The sequence below is a fragment of the Belonocnema kinseyi genome, chromosome 1 (genome assembly GCF_010883055.1).
Source record: "Belonocnema kinseyi isolate 2016_QV_RU_SX_M_011 chromosome 1, B_treatae_v1, whole genome shotgun sequence".
Classification (NCBI taxonomy): Eukaryota; Metazoa; Arthropoda; class Insecta; order Hymenoptera; family Cynipidae; genus Belonocnema; species Belonocnema kinseyi.
Window position 1 is genome coordinate 74,404,618 of NC_046657.1, and position 22,213 is coordinate 74,426,830.

General features: G+C 24.3%; 1 protein-coding gene across 1 annotated transcript in view; it reads right to left on the reverse strand.

Annotated features, from left to right (window-relative positions):
- LOC117171566 (cAMP-dependent protein kinase catalytic subunit 3) overlaps positions 1–9,855 on the reverse strand; it is a 33,948-nt gene extending 24,093 nt beyond the window's left edge. The window contains exons 1-2 of the mRNA XM_033359002.1: positions 9,612–9,855; positions 8,959–9,270 (exon numbers count right to left, since the gene is read on the reverse strand). Coding sequence (XP_033214893.1) covers positions 8,959–9,028 — 70 coding nt within the window. The 5' untranslated portion in view covers positions 9,029–9,270; positions 9,612–9,855. The remainder of the gene's footprint in view (positions 1–8,958; positions 9,271–9,611) is intronic.
- Positions 9,856–22,213: the final 12,358 nt, after the last annotated feature.

Sequence of the window (22,213 nt, forward strand, 5' to 3'; positions counted from 1 at the left end):
ATTTTACTTACAAAAAAAGTTCTTAGGTTCAAAAAAACATTCAGCGAACTGAAAAACTGTGGTCGGTAATATAGGTATTTAGCTGTGTCACATGCCCTTAAGAGTCACAAATTTCCTATACAAAAAAAAAAGAAAATTTTGCGGCAAGGAAGTTTGATTTTCGACCAAAAAGGATTACTTTTAATAAAATAGTTTAAAATAGTTTAAAATAGTTTAAAATAGTTTGATAAATGTTTCATCCTAGAAAGTAGAATTTTTAAGCGAATAATATTTACAACATTTTTAACGAAACAGTTGAATTTTCAAGTCAAATAAATTATTTTTTTAGTAGACAGTTGAATTTTCCATCCAACAATCCAAAATATAATTTCGCAATGTGCAGTTTCAAAATAAGATATTTTGAATCTAAAGGTTTTTACCATTCTACGTATATGTAATTTTTTAAACAGGTAATTAATTTTAAGCTAAATTAATTAATTAATTTATTTATTTAATAAAAATAAATTGTGAAAGGAAAAATTTGTAGTTGAATAATTTTGACAGAATAAATCGTCCTTGTAAAAGATTTTCAAAACACTTATCTAAAAATAGTGGTGTAGTGAATAGAGTGCAGTATATGCAGGGACGATACTATAAAGTTACAATGATTAACAACACATTTCAATTTGAAAATTTGGGTCTCTATGATTTGTAGGGTCAAGTGGCTTAAATACAGAAGGACAAGTCAAATTGATGTTGCTTGGTCTTCATCAGAATCGTTACAAGAGGCGATAATCATTCAATCCAAAAATACGGAAGTATGATTTACTCTTCGGCAATCTGTAACCGAGTTTCCGAGTGCAACACGGACTTCACTTGCAGTTAAATATAAACCTCATTGCCCCTCACTCTCCAGTGGCCCACTTGCTTATTTTGTCCGCCGTTCCCATTTCACCTTCTGGATAAGACGGTTCATTACACCATCCGAAACTTTCACGACCACAACTCTCCAACGAGAGGAAATTTTACACCTCTAGTTGCCCTGCTGGGTGCAGAAAGCTTGAAAAAGATGCTAATTTGAGGATAGAAAAAGACAGAACTTGTATCTTTTCACAGTAAATCTCCGAGACATTATTTACCTGAAGTTGGACAAAAAAAATTGGAAAGCTACAATTATCCGACGTTAATAATATCCGAGATAAATAATATCCCGGGAATTTACTGTAAAGTTTCTCTAATTTATTACATCACAGTAAATCCCTGAGATATTATTGATCTGAAGTTAGACAAAAAATGCAACCGATTAAAACTACAATTATCCGACGTAAATAATATAACGAGATAAATAATATCTCGAGGATTTACTGTAAAATTTTAAAAATTAATTACACCGCAGTATATCCCCGATATATTATTTACATGAAGTTGGATAAAAACAATGCAAAAAAAATGAAAACTACAATTATCCGACGTAAATATAATCCGAGATAAATAATACTTCGAGGGTTTACTGAAAAGTTTTTATAATTGATTGTTTCAAAGTGAATCCCAGAGATATTATTTGCCTGAAGTTAGATCAAAACAATGCAAAAAAAAAATTGAAAACTACAATTATCCGACGTGAATATAATCCGATATAAATAATATTTCGAGGATGCACTGCAAAGGTTTGATAATTCATCACAATACAGTAAATCCCTGAGATATTATTTAGCTAAAGTTCGATTAAAATGCTGCAAACAATTTAAAACTACAAATATCCGACGTAAATAATATACCGAGATAAATAATATTTCGAGGATTTACTGAAAAGTTTTTATAATTGATTGCGTCAAAGTAAATCTCCGAGATATTATTTTCCTGAAGTTGGATAAAAACAATGCAAAAAAAATGGAAAACTACAATTACCCGACGTGAATATAATCCGAGATAAATAATATTTCGAGGATGCACTGCAAAGGTTTGATAATTGATCACATCATAGTAAATCCTTGACATATTATTTAGCTAAAGTTCGATTAAAATGCTGCAAACAACTTAAAACTACAATTATTCGACGTAAATAATATACCGAGATAAATAATATTTCGAGGATTTACTGTAAGATTTTAAAAATTAATTACACCACAGTATATCCCCGATATATTATTTACCTGAAGTTGGATAAAAACAATGCAAAAAATTTTAAACTACAATTATCCGACGTAAATAATATAACGAGATAAATAATATTTCGAGGATTTACTGTAAAATTTGTCTAATTGTCGACAAATCACAGTAAATCCCTGAAATATGGCTAATCTGAAATTAAGATAAAAATGCTGCAAACGAATGAAAACTAAAATTATCCGACGTCAACATAATCCGAGATACATAATACTTCAAGGATTTACTGAAAAGTTTTTATAATTGATTGCATCAAAGTAGATCCCCGAGATATTATTTGCCTGAAGTTAGATCAAAACAATGCAAAAAAAATTGAAAACTACAATTATCCGACGAGAATATAATCCGAGATAAATAATATTTCAAGGATGCACTGCAAAGGTTTGATAATTGATCACAACACAGTAAACCCCCGAGATATTATTTACCTTTAGTTGGATAAAAACAAAGCAAAAAAAAATCAAAACTTCAACTATCCGACGTAAATATAATTCGGGATAAATAATATTTCGAGGATTTACTGTAAATTTTTTATAATTGATTACATCACAGTAAACCCATGAGATATTATTTAGCTAAAGTTCGATTAAAATGCTGCAAACAATTTAAAACTACAATTATCCGACGTAAATAATATAACGAGATAAATAATATTTCAAGGATTTACTGTAAAGTTTTTATAATTGATCACATCACAGTAAATCCCCGAGATATTATTTACCTTTAGTTGGATAAAAACAAAGCAAAAAAATGAAAACTACAATTATCCGACGTAAATATAATCCGAAATAATTAATATTTCGAGGATTTACTGTAAAATTTTTCTAATTGTCGGTAAATCACAGTAAATCCCTGAAATATTGCTTATCTGAATTCATATAAAAATGCTGCAAACGAGTGAAAACTACAATTATCCGACGTCAACATAATCCGAGATAAATAATACTTCGAGAATTCACTGAAAAGTTTTTATAATTGATTGCATCAAAGTAAATCCCCGAGATATTATTTTCCTGAAGTTGGATAAAAACAATGCAAAAAAATTTAAAACTACAATTATCCGACGTGACTATAATCCGGACAAATATTATTTCGAGGATTTACTGTAAAGTTTTTATAATTGATTACATCACAGTAAATCCCTGAGGCATTATTTAGCTAAAGTTCGATTAAAATGCTGCAAACAATTTAAAACTACAATTATCCGACGTAAATAATATAACGAGACAAATAATATTTCGAGGATTTACTGTTAAATTTTTCTAATTGTCAGTAAATCACAGTAAATCCCTGAGATATTGTTTATCTGAATTTAGATAAAAATGTTGTAAACGTTTAAAAGCTAAAATTATCCGACGTAAATAATATCCGAGATAAATAATATTTCAAGGATTTACTGTAAAGTTTTTATAATTTATTACATCACAGTAAATCCCTGAGATATTATTTAGCTAAAGTTGGATGAAAATACCGCAAACAATTTAAAACTACAATTGTCGGATAATTGTAGTTTTCAGTTGTTAACAGCATTTTTATCCATCTTTTGATGAGTAATATCTCAGGGATTTACTGTAATGTAATCAATTAGAAAAACTGTACAGCAAATCCCCGAGATATTATTTATCTGAAGTTGGATAAAAAAGCTGCAAACAATTGAAAACTACAATTATCGGATAAAAATTATCCGTCCTCGGATAATTGTAGTTTTTAATTGTTTGCAGCGTTTTAGCTAACTTCGCAGATAAATAATATCTCAAGGATTTACTATGCAGCTCTCTTTTCAAAACTGAACTGTCTTCTAAAAACTTTGTCTTTTTAAAAATTCTACTATTTTGTTGAAAATTTGTGCATTTTTATTTTTTGAAAATTCATCTGTTTTGCTAGAAACTGCTTTGTTCAAAGTTTGTCTTTTAGAATAGAAATTTCTTCCCATTTGATTGAAAATTCATTTATTTTGTTGAAAATTTAATTACTTTGGTGAAAATTCGTCCATTTTGCTTTAAAATTAACCCTTTTTCTAGAAAAGTTCTGGTTTGAAAAATCAACTGCCTTCTATAAATGAAACTTTTTCGTCCAAAATGAACTTTTTTATTCGTTGAAAATGCAACTATTTGTTTGAAAAATCATCGTTCTATGTTCAAAATGCATCATTTTAGTATATCAAGTCTGTTAAAATATGATGTCTGTCTTTTTAAACAATAACATTTTTTAGCAAAAAAAATTTATATGAAAAAGATTCATTTAAATTATATGAAAAAGACGATTAATATAAAAAGACGAATTTTCTACTAAAAAAGATCAATGTTAAAAAAAATGGAAAAGTTTCATTTTTAGTCAAAAAAATAATTTAAAAAAGGCTTTTAGACTAAGCAGTTACATTTTTAACCAAAGACATAAGCCTTCAATTTAAAAAATGAATTTTTAATAATGAAGTTTAACTTCTACCCAAGTAAATTAATTCTCAATTAAGAAGATTAATTTGTAATAAAATATTTGAGCTTTCAAACAAAGAGATGAAATGTCAACTAAAGATATAAATCTTAACAAAATTATTATTTAACAAACTGATCGAAAAAATCTTTTAAACAAATAGTTTGAATACTCAAGTAAAGAAGAAGAACTTTTTAACAAAAAGTGGCGTTTTCATAAAAAATGAAGTTTCTACGAAATAAGATGACTTTTTGAATCAAGAAGATATTTTAAAAAAATTAAAATTTCAATCCAAAAAGACGAATTTTTAATTAAAAAGGATGACTTTTTAACAAAATTCTTGAATTCTCTATAAATTAGTCGCGTTTTTACCCCAAAAAATAATAAATTTAACTTAAAACAGATGAATTTTCATTGAAAAAAAAACTTAAAAAAAAAAATCAATTTTCAAAATAAAAATGCATTTTGATACAAGAAACAAAAATTCTATTAAAACAGGTGAATTTTAAAATCAAAAAGACAAATTTTCAAAAACAAAACAAAAATAGTTTTCACCCAATAAAGATTTCAGTTGACTTAACAGCAACAAAGTATGAATTCTAAACAAGAAGTAAATGTTCTACGAACAGAGTTAAATTTTGAACAAAAAAATTAAATTTGCATCCAGAAAGGAGATCGAGAAGAGGATATTAAAAAGGATAGACGTGAATTTAGATTGAAAAAAAGATAGAAAAGAATAGAAAAAGATGAATAGATAAAGAATAGACGTAAATTTAGATTAACATAAAAATAGAAAAAGACAGACGTTTATTAAAAAGAGATAGAAAAAAATGAAAAGGGATGAACAGATAAAGAATAGGATGGGATAGAGAAGAGAGGATTGAAAAGGATAGATAAATATTGAAGTGGAAAGATAAAGGAAATGTAAGTTAGAATAGAAGGGATTGAAAAAGATAGCCGTGAATTTAGATTAACGAAGGCATAGAAAAAATAGACTGGAACATTGAAGAAGATAGACGGGAATTCAGATTGACAAAGAGAGAAAAAAAGATTGACGTAGATAAAGAATAAGATTAAATACACAAGAAATGATTGAAAAAGTAGACGTAAATTTATATCAATGAGAAGATTAAAAAAGATAGGCGTTGATAGATGTAGTATAGGATGAGATACAAAAAATTTTTTTTTTTAATGGGAATTCAGATGAATAGAGAGATAGAAAAATATTGATGTGGATGGATAAAGGATAAAATAAAATAGAAAAGAGGGGATTGAAAAATATAAACGGAAATTTAGATTTAAAGAGAGAGAGAAAATGATTGACGTGGATAGATAAAGGATAGGATGTGACAGAGAAGAGTTTATTGTAAAAAACAAACGTTAATAACTACTGCAATAGAGATAGAAAAATACAGACGTTGATTAAAAAGAGATAGAAAAAGATGAATGCATAAAGAATGGGATGGGACAGAAAAGAGAGAATTGAAAAAGATAGAAGTAAATTTATATTGACAAAGAGATAGTAAAAGATAGGCGGTAATTTATATTAAAAAGAGAGAGAAAAAGATGAATAGATAAAGAATAGGATAAGATGGAGAAGAGAAAATTAGAAAGGATAGAAGTAATTTTAGATTGACCAAAATAGAAAAATATTTATGTGAATAGAAAAGGATAGAATCAGATAAAAAATAAAGGTTTGAAAAAGACATGTGAGAATGTAGATTGACAAAGAGAAAGAAAAAGACAGACGTTGATAGATATGGTATAGGATGTGATAGAGAAGAAGAGATTAGAAAAATAGAATTTAAGTTATATTTAAAAAAAAAATAGAAAAAGATGAATGTATGGAGAATAGGATGGGATAGAGAAGAAAGCATTGAAAGGGATAGGCGTAAATTTATATTGACAAATACATGGAAAAAGATAGAAGGGAATTTAAATTTAAAATGGGTAGAAAAAAAAGCAAAAAATATACGGGAATTTATAATAGAAAGAGATAGAAAAAGATGAATAGATGAAGAACATGATGAGATAGAGAAGAGAAGATTGAGAAGGATAGGCGTAAGTTTAGATTGACAAAGAGATAAAAAAATATATAGACAGAAATTTATATTAAAAAGAGATAGAAAAAAATAATAAGGTCAAGAATAGGAAGGAATAGAGGAGAGATAGAGGAAAGACGATTAAAAATGATAGACGTAAATTTATATTGACAAAGAGATAGAAACAGATGAATAGATGCAGAATAAGATGGGATAGAGAAGAGAGGATTGAAAAGGATAGAAGTAAATTTATATTGACAAAGAGGTAGTAAAATATAGACGGGAATTTATATTAAAAAGAGAGAGAAAAAGATGAATGGATAAAGAATAGGATAAGATGGCAAAGAGAAGATTGGAAAGGATAGACGTAATTTTAGAGTGACAAGGAGAAAGAAAAAGACAGACGTTGGTAGATGTATTATAGGATGTGATAGAGAATAAAAGATTAAATAAATAGAATCTAAGTTACATTTAGAAATATATATATAAAGGTGAATGTATAAAGAACAGGATGGGACAGAAAAGAGAGGATTGAAAGAGATCGAAGTAAATTTATATTGACAAAGAGATAGAAAAAGATAAGAAAGTGAAAAATAGGACGAAATAGAGAAGAGATAGAGGAGAGATAGAAGAGAGAACATTAAAAGAGATAAGCGGAAATTTATATTGAAAAGAGAAGGAAGGTCAAGAATAGAATGGGATAGAGGAGAGATAGAGGAGAGAAGATTAAAAGAGATAGACGTCAATTTATATTAAAAAGAGATAGCAAAATATAGATAAATGTGAATGAATAAAGAATAGGATGAAATAGAGAAGAGAAGATTGAAGAGGATTGATGGAAATTTAGATTGACAGAGACAGAAAAAGATTGACATGAATTAAGATTGCAACATTGATAGAAAAAGATAAGCTTTGATAGACGTATGATAAAATGAGATAGAAAAGAGGAGATTAAAAAAGATAGACGGGAATTTAGATTGATAGAGCAGTAGAAAAATATTGACATTGATAAATAGAGGATAAGATAAGATAGAAAAGACGGGATTGAGAAAGATTCACGGCAATTTAGATGAACAGAGATAGACATTTTTTTTAAATAGATAAAGGATAGAATAGGATACAGAAGAGAGCATTGAAAAAGATGAGTGTGAATTGAGATTAAAAAATAAATAGAAAAAAATACGCCGGAATTTAGACTGACAGAGATAGAAAAATATTGACATGTATAAACAAAGGATAGGATCAGATAGAAAAGAGGGGGTTAAAAAAATATATAGCAATTTATATTAACAGAGATAGAAAAAAATATACGTGAATTCAGATTAACAAAGAAATAGATTCAAAATTATTTTTAAAAATAGGATCTCTATTGCTTCACTTCCAGCAGGTTCAATAAAGATTCTTCTATGAATATATTTTGTAAGCCCTAGCAAATCTAACTTTCTTCCCTCGAGAGGCTTCACAATAAAAAAAAATAGTTATTAATTTCACTTTTTTTAAATTCTATCCACTTTTGAAATCTCGAAGTGAAGAGAGTTCGCCATCTTCGAATTTGATCTCCGATGACCTACTTTTAATTAATCTTTTTACTTTTCCTCAAGTCTTAGGCATAATTTGAATCATTGAACTTGTAAAGATAATTTAAATCGTGAGTTGACCTTGAAACAAATTTAAAACAGATAATTGACTGAAGCAACTGCTCCATTGATGTGCAGTTACCTAGCCAGGAATCATAAATCAGGAGATTAGTGATAAATCAAGAAAACTTGTACTTTCGGGCGGAAGTCTGTGGAACAACTGTTTTATTTGGAAGTAATCCAAAAAGAGGCACTAGTCCTATATTAAATGACGCACTTGGTAACAGGTGCAAAGATTTGTAATAAACGCATCATCCTCCAACTAAAAATAGAGACCTTGGATTCAGAGTGCTGAGCACTGAACATACAGTCCTATCACTCAACGTCCAAACAAAAATAGAAAATGGCCATTTTCATTACAATAAATTTTGCAAAAATGGCCCTAACTCTTAACACAATTTTTGAATTTCACTTTAAATTTCGGAGAGAGTGGTCAATAACCCCTGTAAACTGTTCCATAAATTTGGATTTGAAATATAAAGTTATTCCCGAGTTATAACGACTTTTGTGAAAGTTAGTGTGTGAAAAATGTTTACAAAATTATAAATAACTTTCGAACTATTTGGAATATCGAAATTTCCTTTGAAGCGTATCTTTTCGACATGCTAGGACAAATTTTAGAAAAATTTGGTCACGATCGAAGACATGATTTTTGAGTTTCTGAATATTTTTCGCGAAAATTGGAAACATGGGTCAATGCTTACCGATTGTTTTGATGATTTCCAAATCGTCGATATCGTACCGGTCCTCATCAGAACTCGATTTATCGGACATCCTTCCTCAAATCCTTGCACAGAGATCTCACACGATAAACGTTTACTTTCTCAGTCTTCCTAGCACGTGGAAGTGCCTGGTTCAATGATCTACTCGTGATATTCTTAGACCCTGTTCGTCCAACTCTCTTTAGTAAACTGTGGGTATGAGTATGCTTTCATACTGCTCTTTTCACCAGTCCTGCACGCGACGGAAATGTACTCAAAAGTGTGTTAAAATCCGTCCCAGGAAACCAGAAATACCTACAAAAAAATATCAGAAAAAAGTCTTTTAATTTTGTATCCACAGAAGATTTACTCCCTCACAAAAATCGTTATAACTCGAAAACGACTAAATAATTAAAATTGAAATTTTAGGATCAGCTTCAAGTAGCAATGGACCACTTTTTCATAAATTTTGACTAAAATCCAAAAATCGGTTTTAAAGTTAATTGGGTCCGAGTATCCTCTTCACTAATATTTTTTCAAATTGGAAATAACGGAACGTGGTTTTTCAAGTAGATAATAATGTAACAAGTAACGGTTTTCGGTTCCGCGGTTTTGATATCAAATTAAACGGTTCCGGTACTTGGTTGCCATCCTACCATCTGTAGTTTTTTCAGCTTTTCATGATGCCTCAGCATTATATCCTCAATCCAGTAAGGAACTCTCAGACGAATCAAATCTTCCGACGAATGTAATTTGAAATTGATAAAAATGGATGGAGAATGAAACAGAGTAGTGGAATAATAAAAACACTGTTTTTTTTTTTTTAATTTTCTTATCGCGAGCGATAAAAGTGAGTACGTGTTCAAGTAACAGACGGGCGGCGAACGTCGCAGGCAGTCACAGGCGACGGGACCAAACTGATCGCTGTGAAATATCAAAAGTGAGACTGTCCTTCTCCAACCCCTCTACTTGAGCCCCATTCTCTCTTTCTCTCTTTCTCTTTTCCTTTTCAGCTCAACGCTGACATTTCGAAGGAGAGCGGAGGAGAGCGATTTCTTATTCATAATGTCTGGGATGCTCCTTTTAATCTAATTTCTACGATTCGAGGGACGCGTCCCACTCACAGTGAGTGCGAGGGAAAGAGAGTGTGACAGAGTGAGAGAGACAGGGGACAAGTGTCACATAAATTTCATGACTTGTATTTATGAGCGCCAGTTCCGATGAGTGTGCACACTCAAAATTACTTGTTTCTCTTACATCAGTGTTTATTTTCGTTTTTATGCAAATTTTGTTTACCCCATCTCTTGGGAGTTGTAGGTACCTTGTTTACCGACTACTGTTTTATCATTTGCTTAAAATGCATAATAATAATTATTATTTAAAAAGTTTAGAAACACATAAACGAGAAGAAGGAGGAGGAGAAGAGGAGGGGCAACAGTGAATTAGAGGAAACTAACATTATATAAAAAAAGTATTTGTGGAGGGGAAATTGCTACAAATAGGAGATGAGAAAAATGTAAACAAAAAATGAAAATCCAAAATAGGGAAAGAGCGAACTACTAAAGCAAAGAAAAGGGAGTAAAACATAAGAGAGGAAAGTAAAAGAATGGAAGAAAAGTGTGTAAAATTGTAGAAAAGTAATGGAATAGGAAAATTGTTGAAAAATAAGATAAAGAAAATGAAAATGGGGAAATAGGAAATAATAATTAAGGTAATTATAGATAAGTTGGAATGGAAAAGCGAGATGAAGGAAAGGATGATGCAACATAAAATAAATAAATGAAAATTGTATAAATAAAAGGAAATGAATGAGACGAGAAAATTAGGAAAAGAGTAATAAGATGGGAAAACGGAAAATAGGAAAGTGAGAGAAAATAAATTAACAAAGGAAAATTTAAATATTGGAATAAATAAGGTCTTGTTGTAAACATTTAAGCATTAAAACTAAGACAATGTTAAAAATAAAAATAAAATATTTTTGAAAAGCTGGCATTCCCTAATTTTTAACGAAATTTCAAATGCTATTTGGTTGAAAATCCAATAATTTTGGTCAAGCCCCCAACTAATTAGATAAAAGTTTAACTACTTTGTTCAAACATTTTTCCTTGAAGATTTATAATTTTAGTTGAAAATTCAACGGTTTCATTGAAAATGAACTATTTTGTTGCAAATTCGTACTTATTTCGTTGACCATTCATTTATTTATTTGAAAATTTAACAACTTTGTTTAAAAATCGTTTTTTTAATGAAATATTATATTTTTTTGTTAAAAATTCTTATTTCTATAAGAATATTATTGTTATTAAATATCAATTCATTTCTTTGATTGACAATTCAACTAGTTTTTTTAAAGTTAGTTTTTTTATGGAATATTATCCTTTTTTTTTAATTCGTCTTTCAAATAGAATATTATTCTTCTTAATAAAAAATTGATTACTTTTAGTTTAAACAAAATATCTGTTTAGTTAATAATTAATCTTTTTGTAAGAATATTCTTATTCTTGACGGAAAATTGATTTCTTTGGTTGAAAAGTTGAATTTTGTTGTTAATAATTCGTTTTTTTTAATATTATCCTTTTTTTGTTAAAAATCCATATTTTTTATTAGAATATTATTGTTTTTGGTTAAAAATGTATTTATTTCGTTGAAAAGTTAACAATTCTTAACAAAACATTGTATTACAAATGTATATCTTTTTAATTGATAATTGATCTTTTTTATTTGAACATTCATCTTTTTTGGAGAGTATTCTTCCTATTGATGGAAAATATATTTCTTTGATTTTAAAGTTGAAAAGTTTTTGAAGGTTCCCTTTTTTGTTGTTGAAATATTACCATCTTTTGTTGAAAAATCCTGTTTATTAGCAGAATATTATTTATTTTATTTAATAATTAATTTCTTTTGCTGAAAATGTAACTATTTTCATTTTTATTCGTTTTTTAAAATAAAAAATTAGCCTTTTTTGTTAATAATTTATCTTTCTTATTAGAACATTATTGCTCTTGATTAAAAATTCATTTCTTTTGTGGAAAAGGTAAATAATTTTTTTGAAAATTCATTTTTTAAACAATATTATCCTTTTTTATTATAAATTCGTCTTTTTTATTAGAATATTATTCTTCTTAATAAAAAATTTATACATTTAGTTAAGAATTTAACTTTTTTAGTTGAACATTCATCTTTTTTGGTAAAATATTCTTCTTCCTGATGGAAAATTTACTTCTTTGGTTGAAAAGTTAAATATTTGTTTGAAAATTCCTTTTTATTTTGTTGTTGAAATATTATCTTATTTTATTGGAAATTCGTAGTTTTTTAGTAGAGTATACATCTTGATTACAAATTGATTTATTTCATTGAAAAGTTGACAATTCTTTTAAAAATTCGTTTTTTATTAAATATTATCCTTTTTTTTAAACTTGTCTTTTTTATCAGAATATTATTCTTCTCGATAAAAAATGTAATAGTCTAATAACAAATTTAACTATTTTTTAGAAATTTGTATATTTTTAGATGAAAATTTATGTTTTTTATTCAAAGATTGCATTTATCGATTTTGTTACAACTTGTATCTTCTTAGATGAAATTTTATCTGTTTTATTTGAAAATTCATCTTTTTCGGCAGAATATTCTTCTTGATGGAAAATTTATTTCTTTGGCTTGACAGTTAAATAGTTTTTTGAAAATTCCTTTTTGTTGTTTAAATATTATCATGTTTTGTTGAAAAATCATCTTTATTAGTAGAAATATTATTTATCTTAATTATAAATTACTTTGTATTTTTGAGAATGAACCTATTCTTTTAATTTGTTTTTGTTTTTTAATAAAAAATGAGCCTTTTTTAAAAATAATTCATTTTTTTATGAGAATATTATTGCTCTTGACTAAGAATTTATTTATTTCGTTGAATTATTCTTCTTAATTAAAAATTTAACTAGTTTGATGAAAATAATTTTTTTTTAATGAAATATTATCCTTTTTTATTAAAAAATCGTCTTTTAAATAGAATATTATTCTTCTTGAAAAAAATGTATTGCTCTAATAACAAATTTAACGATTTTGTAAAAAATTTGTATCGTTTTAGAAGAAAATTGATCTTTTTTAGTTGAAAATTCATATTTTTTGTTAAAATATTCTTCTCGCTGCAAAATTTATTTCTTTGATTGCAAATTTAAATATTTTTTTAAAAATGTCTTTTTTCTTGTCGTCAAAATGTTATCCCGTTTTGTTGAAAAATCATCTTTATTTGTAGAAATATTATTTATCTTATTTAAAAATTAATTTCTTTGTTTGAAAATGTACCTATATTTTTTTAATTCGTTTTTTAAAGTGAAAAATTAGCATTTTTTTAATAATTCCTTTTTTTTATTAGAAAATTATTGCTCTTGGCTAACAATTCATTTCTTTTGTTGAAAAGTTAACTACTTTTTTTGAAAATTTATTTTTAAATCAATGTAATCCTTTTTCATAAAAAATCGTCTTTTTTCTAAGAATATTATTCTTCTTAATAAAAAATTTATACATTCAATTTAAGATTTAACTAGTTTAATGAAAATTATTTTTTAATGAAATATTATCCTTTTTTGTTAAAAATTCGTCTTTTACATAGAATATTATTCTTCTTGATAAAAAATTGATTACTTTAATTTAAAAAAATAACGCTTTTTTTAATTCGTATCTTTTTGGTCGAAAATTTATCTCTTTGAGTTAAATATTCATATTTTTCGGTAGAATATTCTTATTCTTGATGGAAAATTTATTTCTTTGGTTGAAAAGTCGAATATTGGTTTGAAAATTCCTTTTTCTTTTGTTGTTGAAATATTATCCTATTTTGTTGGAAATTCGTCTTTTTTCAGTAGAGTATTAACAATTCTTTTGAAAATTCGATTTTTATCAAATATTATCCTTGTTTGCTAAAAGTGTGTCTTTTTTATTAGAATATTAGTCTTCTTGATAAAAAATGTATTACTCTAATTACAAATTTAACTATTTTATTAAAAATTTGTATCTTTTTAGAAGAATATTTATCTTTTTTATTTGAAAATTCATCTTTCTGATAGAAGATTCTTCTTCTTGATGGAAAATTTATTTCTTGGGTTTCAAAGTTAAATAGATTTTGGAAAATTCCTTTTTTTCTTGTTGAAATATATAAGTTTTCGTTGAAAATTGTTCTTTCTTAGTAGAATATTAATTATCTAATTTAAAAATAATTTATTTGGCTGAAAATTTAACTATTTTTGATTTGATTCGTTTTTTTTTTTTTAAATTAGCCTTTTTTGTTAATATTTAACCTTTTTTTTATTAAAATATTGTTGTTTTTGATTAACAATTCATTTCTTTTCTTGAAAAGTTAACCACTTTTTTTGAAAATTCGATTCTTACTCAATATTAGCCTTTTTTATTTAAAATTTGTCTTTTTTATTAGAATATTATTCTTCTTCATAAAAAATTTAATAACAAATTTATAACAAATAACACAATGATATACTGTTTTTTTGAAAATTCGTCCTTTTTAGTAGAATATTATTTTTCTTCTTTACAAATTTATATCTTTAATTGAAAATTTAACTTTTTTTAAATTCGTTTTTTTATCAAATATTATATTTATTGTTAAAAATTCGAAAAGGGAAAATAGGGAACAGGGAGAAAATAAATTAATTAAGGAAAATTGAGATATTGGAAATAATTGAGTCTCATTATTTAAAGTAAGCAATAAAATAAGATAATTAATCCTAAAGATAAAGAAATAATGTCAAAAATTAAAATTAAATATTTTAAAACCACCCGTATTATCCCAATTTTTAGAGAAATTTCACATTCCTTTTTTCATTAAGAGAAAGGAGCACGAAAAATTGGAAATCAATTAATAGAATTCAATAAAAAAATTTTTTAATTCTGAGCTGACAAATCCACCATTATATTTCTTCAAATGTTTTTAAATTTTTTTTTTCGAAATGTTTTGAATTTTGTTGAAAATTATACTATTTAGAGGAAAATTTGTTTATTTTTTTGAAAATCCATTCATATTGTTAAGTTAGCCTTTTTGGTCAAAAACTGAGCTAATTGGTTAAAAGTTGAACTACTTTGTTCAAAATTTTTCCCTTGAAGATTAATAATTTTAGCTGATAATTTAAATTGCTTTTTTAATGAAATATTATCTCTTTTTGTTAAAAATGCGTCTGTTAAATATAGAATATTATTCTTCTTGATAAAAAATTGATTACTTTAATTAACAAAATAACTATTTAGTTGAAAATTTGTATCTTTTTGGTCGAAAATTTTTCCTTTTTAGTTTAAAATCCATCTTTTTGGGTAGAATACTCTTATTCTTGATGGAAAATTTATTTCTTTGGTTCAAGTTGCATATTTTTTTAATTCCTTTTTTTTAAATATTATCCTGTTTTTTTGGAAATTTTTCTTTTTGAGGTGAACATTATTCTTTTTTATTAAAAAATTCATTTCATTGTGGGAAAATTTAACTATTTTGTTAATTCGTTTGATTATAAATAATTATCTTTTTTTGTTAAAAATGTTGTATTTTTCATTAGAATATTATTGTTCTTGATTAACAATTCATTTCTTTCGTTGAAAAGTTAACAATTCTTTTGGAAATTCGTTTTTTATAAGAATATTACTCTTCTCGATGAAAAATGTATTACTCTAATTACAAATTGTCTTTTTAGATGAAAATTTATGTTTTTTATTTGAAAATTCATCTTTTTTGGTAGAATATTCTTCTTCCTGATGGAAAATTTATTTCTTTAGTTAAAAGGTTGAATTTTTTAAAATTTTCTTTTTTGTTGTTTAAATATTATCATGTTTTGTTGAAAAATCGTTTTTTTTTATTGAAACTTTATCGTTTTTTGTTAATAATTCATCTTTTCTATTCGAATATTATTGCTCTTGATTAACAATTCATTTATTTTTTTGAAAAGTCAACTACTTTTTTGAAAATTCGTTTTTTAATCAATATTATCCTTTTTCATTTAAAATTCGTCTTTTTTATTAGAATAATATTTTTCTTAATAAAAAATGTATGCATTTAATTACAAACTTAATTTTTTTAATTTAAAATTCATCTTTTTTGGTAGAATATTCTTTTTCCTGGTGGAAAATTTATTTCCTTGGTAAAAAATTTGAATATTTTGTGAAAATTCCTTTTTTGTTGTATAAACCCTCTTTTGTCGTAGATTTGACCTTTTTAGGAAAATAGTATTTTTCTTATTTAAAACTTAATTTCTTTAATTCACAATTTAACATTGTTTTTAAGTCGTTTTTTATTAAATATTATCCTTTTTAGTTAAAAACTCATCATTTATCAGAATATTATTCTTTTTGATAAAAAAATTAATTAATTTAATTACAAATTTGACTGTTTTGTTGAAAAATTTGTATCCTTTTAGATGAAAATGTATTTTTTTTTAGTTGAAATTTTTAGTTCCTGTTTTGTTGAAAATTCATCCTTTTTAGTAGAATATTATTTTTCTTCTTTAAAATTTCATCTCTTTAATTGAAAATTTAACCTTTTTTAAATTAGTTCTTTTTTTAATTAAATATTATCCTTTTTTGTTAAAAATTCGAAAAAGGAAAATAGGGAAGTGAGGTGAAATACATTAATAAAGGAAAATTAATGTTACGGATCAAAAAATTAATTTTTTAAATAAAAATAAAATTTTTTCAAACAGCCGGTATTATCGCAATTTTTAACGAAATTTCAGCTTCCTTTTTTTTATTAAAAGGGTGGAGGAGGAGAATAAATTTAAAATGGATTAATATGATTCAATATCAGAGTCCAACAATTCTTAGTTGACAACTGTACTATTATATTTCTCGATAATATTTAAACAACACAGAAAGGAATTTAAAAAAAAATAATTCAACTTTTTAACCAAAGAAATAAATTTTCAATCAGGAAGAAGAACATTCCACAAAAAAAAGAATTTTAAACTGAAAAAGATACATTATCAAGGAAAAAGATACAATTTTCCACAAAACAGACATATTTCTAATTGAAGGAATTAATTTTTTATCAAGAAAAATAATATTTTGATGAAAAAGACGGATTTTTAACTAAAAAGGATAATATTTCATAAATAAGAACAAATTTTCAAAAGAATAATGAATTTTATTAATTAAAAAAATGATTTGTTAATGAACAATAGTAATATTCTTAAAAAGACGAATTCTTATCAAAAAAGGATGAAATTTCATTAAAGCACGAATTTAAAAAAAAATAAATTTTCATTTAAAGAAATGAATTTTTAAATAATAAAATGAATAATATTCTACTAAAAAGGACGAATTTCAACAAAACAGGATAACATTTCTACCAAAATTAAAAAGGAATTTTCAAAGAAAATTTTAAAGAAAATAGTTACATTTGTAATTAAAAGAATGAATTTTTATTTACAAAAGTAATATTCAAATGAAAAAGACGAATTTTTAATAAAAAAGGATAATGTTTTATAAAAAGAACGATTTTTCAAGAAAGTAATTAAATTTTCAACCAAAAAAATGAACTTTCAACAAAAAATTGAATTTTAAATTAAACAGTTTAATTTTAAAATAAAATTATAAATCTTCAAGAAAAAAATTTTAACAAAGTAATTCAACTTTCAAATATCCTTCTTATTTAAAAATCCATTTCTTTGGTTGAAAATGTAACCCTTTTTTTAAATTAATTTTTTTATTAAAATATTATTGTTCTAGATTAGCAAATAACTTTTTTCGTTGAAAATTTAACTTTTTTTTAATTCGTTTTGTAAATAAAATATTATCCTTTTTTGTTAAAAATTCAACTTTTTTATTTAAATAGTAGTCTTCTTAATAAAAAAAATTATTCATTAGATTCATTAGATTCATTAAATTGTAACGTTTTGTTTGAAAATTTATCTTTTTTATTTGAAAATTCATTTTTTTGTAGAATATTCTTCTTCCTGATTAAGCATTTATTTCTTTGGGTAAAAAGTTGAATATTTCGTTTAAATTGCTTTTTTTTGTTTTGTTTAAATATTATCCTGTTTTGTTGAATATTTGTCCTATTTAGTAGAATATTTAGTTTATTTTTCTTACAAAAAACGATGAATGTAACAAAATGATTGGATTTTCAACTAAATAATAAAATTTTCAACCAAATGGTAGAATTTTCAACGAAACGAGAAATATTATAGTAGACTTTCCAATTAAGAATTTTTGGATTTGTTATTAAATTATAATAATTCATTTCAATTTATTCTCCTCCTCCTCCTCGCTTTTGATAAAAAAAAGGAATTTGAAGTTTCGTTAGAAATTGGTATAATGCCAGCTATTTGAAAATATTTCATTTTTATTTTTAACATTAATTTTTTATCTGTAACATTAATTTTCTTATTTTTAAAACTGGCTTTTATATAACAAGACTTAATTTTCCCCAATATCTAAATTTTTCTTCACTAATTTATTTTCTCCCTCTTCCATATTTTTTCTTTTCGAATTTAAAAAAAAAGGATAAAAATTAATTTTAAAAAACGACTGAAAAAAATTTTAATTTTCAATTAAAAAAAAAACAAATTTTTTAAATAAGAAACATAAAATCCTACTGAAAAAGACGAATTTTCGACAAAATAGGATAACATTTTAACGACAACAAAAAAGGAATCAAATTTCATTGCAAAGAAACGAATTTCCAAAAAAATTTTAACTTTTCAATTAAAGCAATTACCTTTTAATCCAGAACAATAATATTCTTAAAAAATATGATTTTTAACCAAAAAAGATGATATTTTATTCAGAACACGAATTCAAAAGAAAGTTTTATCATAGTTATTTATTAATATTTATTAATAGTCTGTGATTTAAATACTATTTTCAATTAAAACCGAATTTTCAATTAATTCATAAATTTATTTTATTCGCAATTTTTGGTAAATTTTAAAAATGTTTAAGATACATAAAAATTTTGGAAATTTCTCGTCATATTTTGAAAAATTTGGTAAATTTTATATTTTTGATAGATTATACAAATTTTGATAAATTTTTTAAATTTTCCAACTACCAAGCATTTCCGGAGTCTATAAAACTTTTGAAAATTCTTGGTAACTTTAAAAAAGTATGGCAGTTTTTAATAATTGTTAAGGTATACGAAAATGTTTGACAGATTTTGATACATTTTTGGAAATTTCAGAATATTTTTAAGATATACCAAAATTTTTTGAAAATTTTATAAATTTATCTAATTTTTTGTAAATTAACAAATTTATCATAATTTTGATAAATTTTCAACTAGAAGAGATAAATGTTCAATTAAAAAAATATATTTTCAACCAAAAATGTATTGGTTGCATTTGCAGTTAAAAAAAAAGAAATAATATTCTACTAAAAAAGTCGAATTGAAAAAAAACAGGATAATATTGCAAAAACAAAAAAGAAAGGAATTTTCAAACAAATATTTTTCTTTGCAACCAAAGAAATGAATTTTCGACCAAGAAGAATATTCTACCAAAAAATATAAATTTTCAACTAAAAAAGATACATTTTTTAACAAAATAGTAGTTAATTAAAAAAATTAAGGCATTCAATTTTTTTGGAAATTTTGCAAAATCTTTAAGATATATCAAAATTTACTTTAATTTTTGAAATTTTGGGAATTTTGTTAGTTCATCATAATTTTCTAAATTTTGATAAATTTTGGAAATTAATCAAATTTTTAATATATTTTTCAAATTTTCCAAAGTTACCAAAAATTTGGATAAATTTCCAAACATTCCCGAAATTTATCAAATGTTATACAAATGTTTAAAACGTTGTTCTACTATTTTTTTAATTTTCCAGTTACAAAAAAGTTATACATATTTCAAATTTTTTTAGCAATTTTGGATAATTTTAGATTATCAAAATTTATCCAAATTTTAATAAATTTTGGAAATATTTAGAACTTTTTTGTGAGTTTGGAAAATGTAAAAAATTTATCATAATTTTTGGAAATTTCTCAAAATTGGAATATATTTTTTTAAATTTCTAAAGTTATCAAAAATGTAGATAAATTTTCAAAAATTTCCGAAATTTATCAAACTTTTGGTATTTTTCGAGGATTTTCGAAATTTATAAAAATTGTGATAAATTTAGTCATTTTCGAAATTTTTTTGGTAATTTTGGGAAATTTGTTGAAATTTTATCAAAATTTAAAAAATGTTGAAACACAATTTAAAAAATTTTCCATTTACCAAAATTTTTTTAATATTTTAAAAATTGATCAAATTGTTTGGCAATTTTTTTAAATTTTAGATAATAAAAATTTTGATAAATTTAGGAAATTTTTTGAAAATTTTAGGAATTTAAAAAATGTTATCATAATTTTCATAAACTTTGGAAATTTATTAAAATTTTCAGGTATTTAAAAAAATTTCTAATGTTACCAAACATTCTGATAAATTTCCAAAAATATCCGAAATTTATCAAAATTTTGAACATTTTTGGTCATTTTCGAAAATTTTAGAAATTCATCAAAATTTTGATAAACGCTATAATTTTGGAAATTTTTTTGGTAATTTTGGAAAATTTATATAAATATATCCAAATTTTTGGAAAATTTATCAAAATTTCTAAATTTTTGATACACAATTATAAAAATTTTTCAAGCTTACCATACAATTTTTAATACTTCAAAAATGTATCAAACTGTTTGGAAATTTTGAAATTTTAGATAATTAATTTTATGTATCAAAATTTTTGGAAAATTTGTCAAAATTTAAAAAAATTCAATACACAATTATTAAAATGTTCCAAAGCTAAACAAAAATTGTAAATATTTCAAAAATATACCAAATTGTTTGACAAACTTGAGAATTTTAGGTAATTAAATTTTTGAAAACTTTATGAAAATTTTAGGAATTTAAGAAATTTATCATAATTTTCATAAATTTTGGAAACTTATAAAAATTGTAATGTATTTTAAAATTTTTCTAAAGTTACCAAAATTTTGTAAAAATTTCTGAAATTTTTCAAAATTGTGAACATTTTTGGTAATTTTTGAAAATTTCCGAAATTTTTCAAAATTTGATACATTTTTTGGAAGATATTAGCCCGCAGGTATCGAACTGATGATTCGTCAACATTAGCAGGAAGTCGTACTTTCAGCAGGTTTTGTGGTAAAAAAAGTATACGTGCCAAGCGGAGAACGCAGTTTCTCGACTCGTAAGATTGCTGCCCACGTATCAGACTCGTCATAAATCGTTGCCTTTCTCCCCTTGGCAAGTAATCTACTAATTTTTTAAATAGTATATATTTTTGGTTAAAAACTAAAAAAATCAATATTTAACCAAATTGTTACATTTGTTACCAAAAAATACAAATCTTTAACTAAAAATAGAATAGTTAAATTTTCAGTTAAAAATTAATTTTCTACCAAGAACAAAACCAATTTTCAACCAAGTAGCAAAATTTTCAACCTAGAAATGAATTTTTAATAAAACAGGACAATATTCTACCGAACAAATGATTTTAAAAAATACAGGAATTTACAAATAAAAAATGAATTTAAAAAAAACGAGTTTTTAAAAAATAGTTCACTTTTTTTAAAAATAATTAATTTTCATTTAAGAAAAATAGTATTCTATTAAAGCAGATGATTTAAAAATATGATGTTTCATCTAAAAGAAAACAAATTTTTTTAATTTAACTTTTTAACCAAAAGGAAGGAATTTTAAATGAAGAAAAATAATATTCTACCAAAAAGATGAAATTTCAATAAAACATCAATTTTCAACCAAAAAAATGAATTTTCAATTAAAAAAAAAATTTTAACCAACAACATACGATTTTTTAACAGAATAGTTAATTTTTTAATCACGAAAAATAATATTCTTTAAAAAAAATAGTTTAATTTTCAACCAAAAAATTACGATTTTTCAAAAAAATTGTTTATGTTTCTACAAATGAAATTAATTTTCAATATAGAATAAGATTATTTTATGAAGAAAGAATATTTTTTTAAACAAAAATAGATAATATTATAACCGATAAAAAGCAAATTGAAAAGAATAGTTAAATTTTTAAATAAACAAATGAATTTACACAAAAATATAAATATTCTACTCAGGAAAAAAATCATTTCCTATAAAAACAAGAATAGTTAAACTTTCAGCACAAGAATAATTTCTCATTAAAAATCAAAACAAATTTTCAAAAAGTATTAAAAATTTCTACCAAAGAAAATAAATTTTAATGAAGAATAATAATATTCTATTGAACAATACGAATTTTAAAGAAAAAAATATATTCTAAC